The 14,642-nt window shown below is 49.6% G+C and overlaps 1 protein-coding gene across 1 annotated transcript; it reads left to right on the forward strand.

Moving 5' to 3' along the window:
• Nucleotides 1–2,099: 2,099 nt before the first annotated feature.
• On the forward strand, nucleotides 2,100–14,615 carry PRPH (peripherin). The gene is made up of 9 exons (XM_015405886.1): nucleotides 2,100–2,656; nucleotides 6,824–6,884; nucleotides 7,343–7,438; nucleotides 8,331–8,495; nucleotides 10,855–10,980; nucleotides 12,506–12,726; nucleotides 12,891–12,940; nucleotides 13,377–13,456; nucleotides 14,229–14,615. The coding sequence occupies exons 1-9, from the start codon at nucleotides 2,112–2,114 to the stop codon at nucleotides 14,274–14,276; spliced, it is 1,392 nt and encodes a 463-aa protein (XP_015261372.1). The 5' UTR covers nucleotides 2,100–2,111; the 3' UTR covers nucleotides 14,277–14,615.
• Nucleotides 14,616–14,642: the final 27 nt, after the last annotated feature.

A 14,642-nucleotide genomic window follows, 5' to 3' on the forward strand; every position in this document is an offset into this window, starting at 1 on the left:
GAGAGGGACCACTGGTTTGATCCAGCAGCGTCCTTCTTATATTTTTAACTATGCACATCACAATGAGTTCCTTGGAGGAAGGGTAGGGCAAAAATGGGACAGGACAGTAAGGATGGAACACGGCCACGGTGGGGAGAGGTGATATTTGAAGGGAAATGCAGCAATATGAGCAGCTGTTTGGGAATACAATACCATTTATATAGTACTTTTAGTGTACAAAGCAATTCCAGTATATTTTCACAGTAATCCTTACATCAGCCCTGTAAAGGACGCCAGTATTATTCTCTCCAGGAAGAGATGGAGGATTGAGGCTGTGTATAGCTGTGATTTGGAACAGCAGCTTTCCGGACCAACACTCATTCTCTGTGCTGCACCAGTGGGTTTATTGGATAGGAAGATTCAGGGCAGAGTAAGAAATGGCTGGGGCAGAAGCAGCAAGCCTTAGTAGCCTTTGGCCAAAAATGTCTCTATGCAGTTCTTCAGCTTAGAAAAACAGAGTGGGGGTTATGCTAAATTATATTTCTGGAGTACAGAACCAACCTTGATGTGATAAACACCTATGAAAAAAGATGGTGGTGAAAAGTGCCATCCAGTTGCGGCCAATTTAAGGGAACCCTGTAGAGTTTTCCAGGCAAAGAGATGTTCACCTCTGCCCTTGCCTGCCTCTGCACAGCACCCCTGGAGCTCCTTGGTGGTCTCCCATCCCAGTACTAACCAGGGCTGCCTCTGCGTGGTTGCTGAGATCTGAGGAGACTAGACTAGCCTGGGCCATTCTGATCCAGACAAAAAGAGGGAGAGCGAAATACCCCCCCCCCAAGAATATGAGGAGATGAACCTGTGCCAAGATGCACGTCCACGTAACTGAGTCGGTTTTTGCCTCGGTCCTGAAGACAGCAAGATCAGTGGGTGGGATGCAGCATCAGGGAAGCTTGTGGATACTGTAGGTGAAGCAGCATATCACAAATGTACATTTGTTTTGTGTGCTTTTAGCAGTGAGTTCCATCGGGGATATTGCTGTGACTTGCATATTGTGCTTGTGCATACATGGATGTGCCAACTTGCCAGATAATTAAACATCTTTCCAAATGTGATACAGATGGACACAATGCAAAGACTTCTCTCCCCCCCTTTCTCAAATGGGAATAGTAACTGCAAAGAGGCTTACTCAAAGGATCGGGGTGGCCACTGTATGGTGTCTGATGTTCAGGATGCTTTGCGCCCAAAGGTTTCCATTTGGCAGCCAGGACAATTTCTTTCACCGCTAAACCCCTGGAGTCTGCAAACTGGGCAACAGTGGTTAAAGCTAAGGGCTGAGAGGCAGTAGGACTCCTGGGTTCTCTCTTCTCCCCCCCCCGTCTTTGTGCCTCAGTTTTCTTTCTTAGGCTGGGATATGCCATATCCCATTCAAGGAAAGCTCCATATCTGACATGGAACAACTTACCAATACATGAAAAAACCCGAATAAGGAAACAAATGTGTTTCTCCATTGTGCTGAATGTGTTCCAAGCTCCTTTAAAAGGGGAGGGAGGGCCTTCTTCTTTCTCCGGTGCAATGGCAGTAGGTCTCGGAGACCCGTCCCCCCAAACCTCCAGATCGCCGAACATATCAGACCACCACATTCTGCCCTCCAAAGTGGAGTGAGATCCAACCATCAGTCGGTGGAAAACGACCCACAGATCGGCAGGAGCCTCTGCCAACCCCGCAGGTTTGGGATCTCAGCGCCCGCTCTATCCAACAAAATGGAGGGTCGCTGACTACTGGGCACCTTGGTTAAGGGCAGGGCGGGCCTCTCCCTTCCTCTCCTCCTACCCGGAGCATCTTCTCCGGCGGGCGCGCTGGCTTGGGTGGTTCCCCTTCCCCTCTTCTCCCGGCGACGGGGCTGCAATGCGGGGCTCTGGGCCGCATCCAAGAGAGGAGGAGCCTGTGACCCCCCCTCCGCCCCCTCCCTCTCTTCCCAACTTGGGCGCCTATAAAGCCGCCTCGCCCGGTGCCGGCGCCTTCTTCTCCCGCCCGAAACTTCTGCTGCCGGCCCCCTCGTGCGCCAGCGCCACTCACCACCACTCGCCCCCCTCTCTCTTTCTCTCTCTCTCTCCCTCCCCCGCGCCGCAGCCATGAGCCACTCCAGCGGCATGCGAGCCACCTCGTACCGCCGCACCTTCGGGCCGCCCCCCATGCTGTCCCCGGTGTCGTATTCCTCGTCCCGCTTCGCCTCCTCGTCCTCGGCCACGCGGCTGCTGAGCACGCCTTCGCCCGGGGCCTCCTTGCGCTCCTACCGCAGCGGCGGCGGCGTCCTGCGCTCCAGCACCCCGGCGCCGCCGCGGATCGTCTACAGCAGCGAGAAGCTGGACTTCTCGGTGGCCGAGGCGCTGAACCAGGAGTTCCTGGCCACGCGGAGCAACGAGAAGCAGGAGCTGCAGGAGCTCAACGACCGCTTCGCCAGCTTCATCGAGAAGGTGCGCTACTTGGAGACGCAGAACGCCGCCCTGCTGGCCGAGCTGGGCCAGGCCCGCTCCAAGGAGCCCGCCCGCGCCGCCGACCTCTTCCAGGACGAGCTCCGCGAGCTGCGCAGGCAGGTGGACGCGCTGGGCAAGGACCGCGACCGCCTCCAGGTCGACCGCGACAACATGGCCGAGGACGTGGCCGCTCTCAAGCAGAGGTGAGGAGAGGGGGCGGGGCCGCTGGCCGGGGCACCTGGGTGGGCGGGCGGGCAGCGGGGAGGACATTGGACAACCTGGGCCCGGGCGAGGAATGAGTCTGCAGCTTTGGTTTCTGCGGTAGATTTGAAGCGCCGGGTGGAGGGTGATAGCGGCTGGGGGCTAGAGCCTTGACGATTTGGGGTGGTGGGAGCGGGGAGGAGAGTTAGAGAGTCCATCTGAGCCAGGCTCGGCCTCTCGCTGTTTGAATGGCAGTTCCTGGGAACAAATGGAATAATCAGGAAGAGGGTATCTCTGAGCATATGCTGAGTGCATTGCAGCATGGACCAGTGAACTCGGGTCAGTTTGAATGCTGGTAATTTTTAGAGACTTGGCAACAGTTCTGTCATCCAGAGAAGACTTTTAGCTGATCGCAGTGGAGCATCAGGACTCCTGAATGGGGGAGAGGGTTGGATCTAATGGGTTACTGCACGGTATAGATTTGGGTGCTAGGAGTTCAGAGCTGGGGACTGAACCCAGAAGAGAAGTGCATTGACTGATAACAGCAGGCCAATTGAGCCCATGTGAGTTCTGTCTCTAATCCAGAGGAGTGGAGAAAGAGTGGTCTAGTGTTGGTCACCATAAGACAGTAAGACATATTCTGAGCTGTAATATCTTTCTTTCCTTATTTGTAGTTTTCTCCAGAATCAAAGGAGACACGAAGCACCAAAAATTAGCATAATACTTGACATTTCTGCATTATATCAAATTAGAGGTCCAGTGGTGCCTTAAAGACTAACAATGTTTATTCTGGCATAAGCTTTCACAGCTCACTTCATCAGGTGCCTGGAGTGTACATTTCTGGCAGATATAGGTATAGTTCAAGTTACTAGCAACAGAAAGGCAGGAGTGGGGAGATACTAGTTAGAAACAATAACCAATCAAAGAGAAATCAGTCAGTTCAGAGCTGGTGCAGACCACACCCAACTGTTGATAGATGGACAGAGCAGGGAAGAGATTAAATCAGATCTAATCAAGGATGGTGCAATTGAAGACATGATGAGCCGATCTAGATAGGTCCGTTCTACAAAGATAAAGCTGGACTAATTAACAAATGGTGGCTTATGTGGAGCCTCTGGAATTAGCTCCATATGATATAACGTTTTTAGAAAATCAGAACCAACTATATTTATGTAATTCTTTCTCTTCTTCATTGAGTAAATATTCCAAATGGGTCTAATACAAATAATGCATTGCTGCTTAGCAATCAGAACAGTTTTCCTTCGGCATTCTAAGCTTAACTTCAGTGGGGATGGTGGGAATTTGATGGTGTGGGGCTGGTGTGGACTGGGGGGCCAATGTCTGCCCCCAATTCTGTGAAAGGGTTTAATGGTTGCAAGCACAGTAACTCTTGAATTTGCTCTCCTTGCCTCTACCCCAATGCTGAAAAAGGCATTTAATGTGCACCTGGGATTCCAGGCATTTATCCCAAATTTTGGAACTTGGAGTTGAAGGCTGGAGGCTCAAGGTGAGGGTAGATGAGACAGCAATCCTGAAATACAACCCCAGACTGCAGAGGATAATTTGGTAGCTTATTTCTGGTCCAGCTCTGCATGGGGACTGTGGACAGATAGAAAGGACGAATGGGAATCGGTGCTCTCTGTTGATGAGCCAATGGAGGGGTGTCTCATATCTAAAACAGGGAAGCTACTTTGTTTGTAGCACAATAAGGAGCAGTGCTTTTAATGGCATGCTCGATGGAAGAAGATGACTTTTGGGATCCTGAGGAAGGCTGATATGCATAGCAAAGAAGTATATTTGCTAATGGATCCTTGAGGGGCCAGTGAGAGGATAAAACCTATAGTGGGGACAGACTTCCATCAATAGAACACCATGTATGTGTAAGAGTGGGGGGTTCTAGTTCCACCAAGGCAGGAAGGCATGGGACTTCAGTGTCCAGGAATGGGGAAGAAGATCTGACTGTAAGGGTGGGACAGTGGGGAATAGTGGCTGGACCGAACCACCAGACGTTGGCAGGGAATGAGAAGAGGGATGGGCGTCTGGTGAAGTTTGGACCCTCCTCCTGTAGTTATGTTGCAGCCATGAGATGTTGGGGTGGGGCAAGGAGAATGGAGTGACTATGTGACTTGGCAGCAGAGGAGCAAAAGGGTGTAGCAAGGGAGAATGCCATACCAAGAATCCCTTCTGTGGAAGGACTCTGTATATCACGGTGGTAGTACAGTGGTATGGTGGAATTGCTGTGAGTTGGCAAACATAGGCGTGAACGGGATGTCAAATGGATGCCGCTGGTGTGATGGGGCACCTGCACTGGTCTCATTGCTTGTGTGTAGGGGGTCCAGTTTGGCTTATAATGGGGCCAGTGTGATGCATGCATCACTAACTACTCCAGTGCATTTTTTAAAAGGAACAAAATAATAGGACAGAAAAACAGAGACTGCATTCCCCAAGTCTCTGTGGGGTGGGGTTTGAGTTTCCGCATCCTGGCATAGCTTGTGCTATGGCAGATGGGGGTGGGGGGAGAGAAGAGGGACAAGGCGCAGACAAGCGTCAGGATCCGAAGGCTGGAAGAGAAATGGGCGTGGTCCTTTATGCCTGCACCATGACGGGGCAGCCTCTTGTCCATTCTTTCCTCCTCCTGAGTCAGCCAGGGTAGGACTGATGGACAGAAGGTGCTGGGAGAAGAAAAAAGGTGTGGCCAAAGGCCACTGTGAAAATATCTCCTTTTTTCTCCAAAAGAATAGGTTATGCTAACTCTCCCTTACCAATAGAAATCTATTAATGCAGCCAAATTCTGCAAAGTGCTTCCAGCAAAGCCTTTCCAAGGTTGCCTTAATTTCTTCTCTATCTTCTCTATCAGCCAAACTGTCCAAACCCCAATCATTTCACTTACTGGTCAGTCTTTTACTTCCACTCACTCCTTGTGTCGACCATCTAATATCAGTAGCTCCTCTAGGTAGGGGCTTCCATCACCCCTTCTATATAGTACATAGTATGAAGTCACTAAATGCTAGGGAGCTGGATAAGATGGACATAGTGATCATCTGCTAGGTGTTAGCCTGATTCCCGCTTTATGTACAGCAGGGGCTAGGGGTGGGTATAGACCAGTGTATACAGAGGTCAGAACCAAGACTCCGTTTTCCCAACAGAAAGTGACAACGCAATTGGGTGATTATAAAAATAAGTTGTTCTCTTTACTAAATAACAATTAGTTTCACAAACATACAAACAGAATCATACATTCACACATACATACAAGGTTCCTTTAGCAATAAAGAGAAGAATACAAAATAGTTTCCTTAGTTACTTGGGAGTCTTGAGTAGGTATTTCGCTCCATACTTGCCTGATCAGAAGCTCTTGGAACTGTAGCAGCAGAAGATTGAAGACTAAGGGAAGGGATCCCTAAGATTGTACTTGCTCTTTTGCTAGAACCAGCCAGCTTTGTGGGCATGAAATGTCTCTGGCTGTACATCCCAGAGAGATTCCTGCACAAAGAGTCTTTTACCTAAAGGGAAGGGAAGGAGGGGTGAGGTTGGCTAGCCAGCAGCCCAGAACAAAAGTGTGCTCTTCGTTATATTCCAGGTGGGAGGCGCTTTGCCTGCTCGGATGTCCCACCTTTCTGTAAGACCACCCATGATTGCTCTGGGTTGGTTGAGTGTGGAAATGGGCAGGTATACCCTATGGGAGTGGCAATGTTGTAATTCTAGACCCTAGAATTAGCATATCAGTGCAGGCAGCACATCAGCATAGCAGCTTTCCAAATGCAGCAGACCAAAGCACACAGTTCTCCCAAACCCATACATAATGCAAGTACACTCCATACATACATATATCAGCACAATACAAATAAAATACTATTTTAAGCACATTCCTTAACATAGGCATTAAGCATGATGCAGGCTAGCAGGGAAAGGCACCAGCAGGAGTTTCCATACACGTAGCCTGTTTGACTGCATCTGGTCTGCAGTCATCTGGTATGGCTCCTGAAGTCAGAGGGGGATAGAAACAGATCGCCTCTCGCTGGCACAGAAAAGGGGGCATTGGAATGTATGGGACAGACCAGAACATAATCATAGATCGGTGGGGTTACAGCTGGGTCAGTGCAGTCAATATGATGTTGAGCTATAATTAGCCCCGTTTCTAGCCCTCTGCTGCTCTCTGCCTCCTGCAGGCTGGACGAGGAGATGCACAAACGCGAAGAAGCTGAAAATAACCTGGTTCTGTTCCGCAAGGTAAGCATTCCTGCTGGTGGAGCAAGGCAGAGGGAGTGGCCCTGCTTGGCTCTCTCGTGCTTCCTTCGTGCTTGTGGACATGCAGGCTCGCCAGATGTTGATGCTCCGTTTGTGCTTGCAGACGTGCAGGCTCACCAGGTGTTCTCTGGTTGGTATCCCCTGTCACTGTTACATGGATATGCCTTTTTGGTGCCATCTTGCTCCAGGATTAGCACCGGAGGAGTTGTCAAGCCCACCTCTTCAGTGCCATTTTGGGCAATGCATGAGCTGTCCATTGTGCTGAATTAAGGTCTCATGCTCCACCTTCCACTGCTCCCGCCTCCCAAGCAGCTGCAGTGGCAGTGGGTGGGTGTTTTGCCTGCTTTCTCTTATGCATTATACATTAAAGTGGAAAGAGAAGGGTTGCTTGTTGTGTTTCTAATTCTGGTTCTGTTTCTCCTCTTCCTGTGGCATCCTAGGATGTGGATGATGCCACCCTTTCCCGCCTGGAGCTGGAGCGCAAGATTGAGTCCCTCATGGATGAGATTGAATTCCTCAAGAAGCTGCATGAAGAGGTAAGGAAATAAGGGCACTGTCATCGAGGCCGAGGGTGGGTGACCCCCTCCCCAATTTATGCTTAGAGATATTGTCCTTTGTCTTGTTGGTGTAGAAACTCTTGAGAAACCAGCAGAACCCTCTAAAGTTGACCTAACCCACAGGACAGGTGGGCCACGTCTCCTGGTTCTTGCTGCCCCCCCCCATTGCACGGGCTGGGGTCTGTCTCCTGTGCTCACTTAGCAATTACATTACCCCAACCCAGTGGCTAGCCATGGGGGGGTGAGGTGAGAGTTTTAAAAGAGGCAGCAGAATTGGGCACACATCAGAAATGATGCAGTTGGGTTTGATAGGGCGGGAGGGACTGTGGTGTGAGATCCCATCCAGAGCTCTTTAATATTCATAGGCCTGAGCCATGTTGCTTGTGCCCCATCTAGTGGTGAATAACAGCACTGTAGCTGCACCCCCAGCCCCACCCTTGGTAGTACGAGCAAAAGTTTACGCACAGGATTATCATGGTGGGTTTGCAAGCCTGATCCGGCTGAGAAAGCTTCTACATGGAGCCAGTTGTCTCTTACATCCCTTTGGGGTTTTTTTCATCTGTCTGTCTGGCAGTGGGCATGTGTCTCGTGAAGCTGCTGTTCTGACTGTGGCAGGTCTACCCTTATGCCCTTATGTGCTCCTTGCCTGGCCTCTGTGGACTACTCTAATCACAGTGCATAATATTTTTGTCTTTACGCATGGTTGGTATACACACACCTGTGAATAGGTTTCTTTGTGTTTCATGCACCTTGTTTTGTGGGTGTACTGTCTCACGTGTGGTTGCCACTGTGTACGTCCATGTTGCTGTGTGGGACTGATGCATTCTTGAACATGTCTGACTTACCTTGGCGGATATCTCAATGCATGCAGGAGCTGAATGACATGCAAGTGAGCATGCACAGCCAGCAGCAGGTCCAAGTGGAGGTGGAGCAGGCCAAACCGGACCTGACAGCCGCTCTGCGAGATATCCGCACACAGTATGAGAGCATCGCCGTCAAGAATCTGCAGGAGGCTGAAGAGTGGTACAAATCCAAGGTGCCTAAATTGGGTGCGACAAGAAGGGTGGGAGGGTGGGATGTGACATGTATTCGGAGAGAACCAATGCAGTGTGATGGAGGCTGTGCACCAGAGAGCCCTGGATTTGAATCTGTGGGGAACTGTGAAATTTACTGGGTGCGATAGAATCTATCAATCTGCTTCACAGGATTAGTGAGAGGATAACTGGGGGGAAATCCTATCTACATCTCTCTGTGCTCTTTGGAGAGGATACAACTGTGATTGATAGGTAGACAGTGCAAGGGTGGACGTAGCCGAAGAAGTGGGGAGCGGTTTCATCCCAAGCCCAGTATGTCAGGGTTAGAGCTCTGCTGCAGCCCCCCAGAACTCCTACCCCATTCTTCCAGTTGACCCACAGTCTTTTAGAAACTTTATGTCTTGCATATATTTATGCTCATCTTGGATCGTAATAAATATGGACTGACTGAACTTTATGTCAGTATTTAGGAGCTTGTTACCTTTTCCTCTGTTGTCGATACTGGCCTGTCTGCCTTTAAGGGCCATTATATACATTATACTTTTGGGTTGCAGGGTGGGGGGTACAGATAAAAGGTTTCCACCTGCATACTTATAAAGAGCGAGTGCAACAAACATGCATTTGAGAACCCAGCTGTACTTGTCAGGGAGGCAGGATTGGCCACAACCCCCAGTTGAGTATACACTTTGTGTGCTGGAAGACAAAGGCAGGCCAGCAGATCTGAGCGACAGCAGGCAGAAAACTGGGAACCACAGTCTTGAACATCTCCCCTGGGAAGCCAGGCACTGTTGTCAGGTGCCCTTACCCACCAGATAAGGGTTTCCTTGTCCTCAAGGGAGCTTCACCATCTGGATGTTGAGTTGGAGGAAAATTCTCTCTCTCCTGCACACACGTACACTTCCTTGTGGAACCGCAGCCACCATGCACATATCGAAATGGAAAGGTCCGTTTCCAAAATATGCAGAAATGAGTTTTCCAGTGGATCTGTAGGGGAACTAGAGGAACCCCCCGGAGCTGCTACCTAAAACATCTCAGTATGCATCCTTGTATCACAGATGATAGAAATGTGTGGTCTTCACATTTTGTTTGCTAAATGAAAAATGGTCTTGGGCAGCCGTGCTTTTGAACAGAGAAATGGTGGAAGTGAAGGTGTTGCTTAACCCTTTGCCCACTGGCTGCTTCCCAGAAGCAGCTGAGAGGGATATTTTGAATAGGAAAAAATGGCTGGCAGGGGAAAAAAACCCAGTAGTCCCATGAACACATTTATTTTCAAGATCCATTTAATATATAGTTCTCAAATAGAGGATGTATCAGATATTAAACTGATAAGAACAGATATGACACTTGTTTGGTGTAGTGGTTAGGAGTGCGGACTCTAATCTGGGAGAACAAGGTTTGATTCCCCACTCCTCCTCCACGTGCAGCTGCTGGTGTAACCTTGGGTCAGTTACAAGTTCTTTCAGAGCTGTTCTCTCACAAGCAGTTCTCGAAAGAGCTCTCTAAGCTCCACCTACCTCACAGGGTGTCTGTTGTGAGGAGGGGAAAGGAAAGGAGATTGATTCTGAGACTCCTTCAGGTAGTGAAGGGCGGGGTATAAATCCGATATCCTCTTCTTGGTCTTAGCCAAAAGGCCAAGAAGTGATACAAACACATGAAGGTTCATTATACTGACTCAGGATATTGGTCATTGGTCTATCAAGGTCAACATTTTCTGTTCTGACTGGCAGCAGCCCTCCAGGGTATCAGGTTTTGTTCCACCATTTCTCTGGTTGCAATTGCAGCCTTCCTGGGCCGTTTTTCATTTTAAAACAATAACACCTTGATGCTCCATTGTATGCATTTGCACATCACAGGGGGCTTTGCCCCTTGGAGGCTGCTGAGGACCGACTCCAAAGAGGCAGCCTTGTAGGCATCAGACAGGAGGAGGAATGAGTCTGTTTCACACATTTAAAGATTTTACATTGGATTGAAGCAGGACAGCTCCATAACAGGAGACTGTCAGTGCCATCCTGAACAGAGTGACACCCTCGGAAGCCCATTCCAGTGGCTTCATTGTACTTAAAAAGGTACAGCTCTGCTTAGGATCGCACTGCGTGTTGGTCCCCTGCTTCCCTGAACACATGAAGCTGCCTTATACTGACTCAGACCCTTGGTCCGTCAAGGCCAGCATTGCCTACTCAGGCTGGCAGCAGCTCTCCAGGGTCTCAGGCTGAGGTCTTTCACATTACCTACTGCCTGGTCCTTTTAACTGGAGGTGCCAGGAACTGAACCCGGGGCCTTCTGCGTGCCTGGGGCCTTCTCCTCTGCCATTGAGCCACAGCCCCTCCCTCACAAATGCTTTAACCCTCCCGTTTCTTGCAGTTTGCCGACCTGTCGGATGCAGCTAATCGGAACCACGAGGCACTTCGCCAGGCCAAGCACGAGATGAATGAATCTCGGCGCCAAATCCAGAGTCTCACTTGCGAGGTGGATGGACTCAAGGGAACAGTGAGTAGGCCCCAGGTCCTATCCTGAGCTTCTTGCCCGGGGCAGCCACTCCGCTTCCTCTCCATGCTAAGCGCCCTGCTTTGTATCCCAAGGTATATCACCTGTGCTCCATGGGAGCAGGCAGGAGCTTTATGTAAGTGGTGCAATTAGGGCTGCCAGTTTTAAGACTGGTCCCTTTGGCTGTTCCTTTAATATCAGCTTGATCTGCAGCAATTAGCGGGGTCATGTTATTTAGCTCCGTGCCATGAAAAGTTTCATCTGAAGATTTCTGTATATTAAATCTCAGTTAAAGGGACAGGACATTTTCTTCCTGGCTTGTTGGCAACTTTTGGTGGAATTGGGCTCTCAGCGCATGCATGAGGCCTGGACTCAACCACAGTTTGGCTCCCAGCACCTATTTTCAGTGGTCAGTTAAAAGAACCCATGATTACAGTCTGTATAAATGCAGCCAAGGGAGCCTCTGCCTCACCCAGACGGCTTTTTGACTTATCTAAGGTTCCTTTTTTAAAAAAAATAACACCCATTCCTCTTGGGAAGATTCTGATTAGAATAGGAATTGGTTTTAAAATTAGGAAAAGTCTAGTTGCCCTGCCAAAATAGGAATGCCCAGTCTTCATTGAACTCTGTCCTCTCACCCACGGCCCAAGGTGGATTTTTTTCAAGGTTTTTGTCAACTTTATGTTTAAGCAACCCTGAAAGAAATCTCCCTTTGGGTACAATGACTGTGCGAGGTAAGGTGCTTAAACCCGGGGGCGGGGGGGAATGGACCAATTCTAATGAATAGGGTTCCCAAGTACTTACCGCGATCTGGCAGGGGAAAACATGCTCCTTGGCCGGACCATTCCTCCCTGTAACGCACCATGCCGTCACCAGGAAGTGACGGCGGGCGACGCTCTGGCAATGGGGCTGGAAACTTGATGGTACCATCGAGTTTTGATGGTACCAAACTTGATGGTACCATCGAGTTTTCAGCCCCATTGCCAGAGCGTCGCCCGCCGTCACTTCCTGGCGACGGCATGGTGTGGCGCGTCTGTTGTCACCGTGGGAATGATCCTGCGAAGACATCTGTGTCCCCCACCGAATCACGGTAAGTACTTGGGAAGCCTGCTAATGAAGCATTATTTCTTCAAGGAAGGAACAGGTAAAAGCTTTTGAACTATGAAAAGCTAACTGTTCTTGCTAAACTTCTAGAGTTTTGGACTAATAATTAGTCAGCACTACAAAAACACAGAAATGCTTATGTGTGGTGACAGAGTTCTAGAGGTTTCTGTTGCTTATGAGGAAGTCACTGATTTTCTACTTGGAAATGTGGCAGTCCCACCCAGTGAGGAAAGGTGGCCACAGGCTGCATTGACTCTTGAGCCTTGTGTCAGAAACCAGCCTAGACCTCTGCTTTGCTGGCTCACCTTCTCCTGCTTATTTGGGAATTCGGAATAGGATTTCAGGGTGTGGAGCTGTGATTTTCAGGTAAAGGTACAGGGGCTCTCACCTACATTTGACACATCTAAGTCACTCACCACCCCAGAATGAAGCCCTGCTGAGGCAGATGCGGGATCTGGAGGACCAATATGGGGCTGAGGTGAACTCCTACCAGGACACAGTGGCGCGGCTGGAACAGGAGATCCAGCACATGAAGGAAGAGATGGCTCGGCACCTGCGGGAGTACCAGGACCTACTGAACGTCAAGATGGCCCTCGACATTGAGATCGCCACCTACCGCAAGCTGCTAGAGGGAGAGGAAAGCAGGTGGGTTCCCCAGGCCACTAATTCCCTCCAGCTTGGCATGGCTCAACTCCTTTCCTTTCTGCCAATGCCGAATGGATCAAAGAGAACAATACTAAAAGAAGGGGTGCTTATGGAGTCGGTTGCAGGAGCTTATTCTGTTGCTTCTTACTCTGTGTTTCCTACAGGATTTCGGTGCCTGTCCAATCCATGTCGACATTCAGCATCAAAACAGCAGGCAAGTCTGTCACTCCGTAGGGAATGGCTCAAGTTTTGCATCATGCGTGTTCGTGCCTGTGGGTTTCTGGAAGCGCACATGCAGAGATCTGTTGGTGGCATTGGCACAAGTAGGAGACTGTGTGTTTGTGTGAGCTTCTGTGTGCATGTCATTCTGATGCGCATTTCTTGCTTCCCGTTAACCAATCCCCAACCCGAAGCTGGTTTATTGTTGACCTAGCAGAGAGCACATGGGGTGGTTGCTAAGCTCTGTTGCAGAGAATCCTCTTCTGCCCTCTTGACACTGACAATCCAAGCTTAGTCTGCTGTCCCTTGGGGAGAAGTATCTCACCTCCAGTTCATTCTGAGCTCACCTGCCATCACCCTTCTAAGGGTGAGAGAAGGGTTTTTTTTGACTCTCCTGTGCCCTCTCTCCTAACGGCCTCCCATCCCTATAGTTTCAGAGCCTGAGCCGACTGTAGAAACTCATACCAGGAAGACGGTTCTGATCAAAACCATTGAGACTCGAGATGGAGAGGTGAGCATATTAATGATCTCCATTGGGAGTCAGGGGCTTTGAACGTGGCTGCTGAGCATGAACAAAAGTAGCCAGAATATCGACAGAGAAGCGCATACCTAGGCCTGGAGCAGGTTTTGCTAGAGTAAAAAGGGTGGGTTTTTTTATAATTATCTCCAGCTCCTGCTTTCTCCTTGGGTCATTTGGAGCTGTGTGTTCATTATGTGCTTTTGGCTGCTCCTGCTCTGTTGTGTAGACTCTGTGACTGTACCTGTGAGAGGCAGGTTGGGGGTAATCTCCTGTCTTGTAGGGTGGGATCAGGAGCTGGTTGTGTTTTAGCCCCTTCCAGTCCTAAAATAAGGGCTGTGTGTACTCTGTGCTTCAACGAAATGGTAACCTGCATTCTGGGGCCTGTATAAATTATGTAAGCTATTTTAATTGGCATGTAATAGCTTCTTTTGCATAATTCATTCTTCTTCTGCCAGTAATGGGGAAGGAATATGGAGCTATTCAGGGGACTGAAGCCTATCTCTGACTACAGAGGCATTACCCATATATATCAAACCAACATTTACGGACTTAGGGACTAGAAACTTGCTTTTTTAAAATCTCTCCCCCCCTCCCCCGGATGTTGTATTTTTCCACCCTCTTCAAAATCCAGTGTGGCACTCACACAAAATCATGGAATACATACAGCCCTCTCTACCATTTTGTGACCTGATGACCATGGCTGATTCCATCCCCACAAGTCCAAGAGTCTCAACGCTGCACCCTGTCTCTTTGTCCCCTGCAGGTGGTGACTGAGTCCAGGAAAGAGCAGAGAGCAGAGCTAGAAAAGTGATGTCGACCACAGCAGACACCTACCCTTGCCACAGAGATGGGCACTAAGTAGCCAATGTGCAGAAGTCCCAGCAGCAAACCCCCCCTATTCCTCACAAAGCCACACTGGCCTTACTTATAATGTTGCTAATACCTCTTACCTTCAACAGCCTTTCCCACACTTCTAGAGCCAGCTCTCCTGTTACATGTGCCTCTAGCCTTCCTAGGGGCAGCCTGGTTGTGATTCCAGCAATAACCACACATGGGCTGGGAGTGGAGATTTCTTCATCTGCTCTCCCCTTCCACTGCCTCCTACCTCTTGCCACTCAGACTCTCATCTTGCCCCAGAAGGCCCACTCCCAGCCAGCACTGGACAGGAAAGGGGAAG

Source organism: Gekko japonicus, unplaced genomic scaffold (assembly GCF_001447785.1).
Source record: "Gekko japonicus isolate JY-2015 unplaced genomic scaffold, Gekko_japonicus_V1.1 scaffold246, whole genome shotgun sequence".
NCBI lineage: Eukaryota > Metazoa > Chordata > Lepidosauria > Squamata > Gekkonidae > Gekko > Gekko japonicus.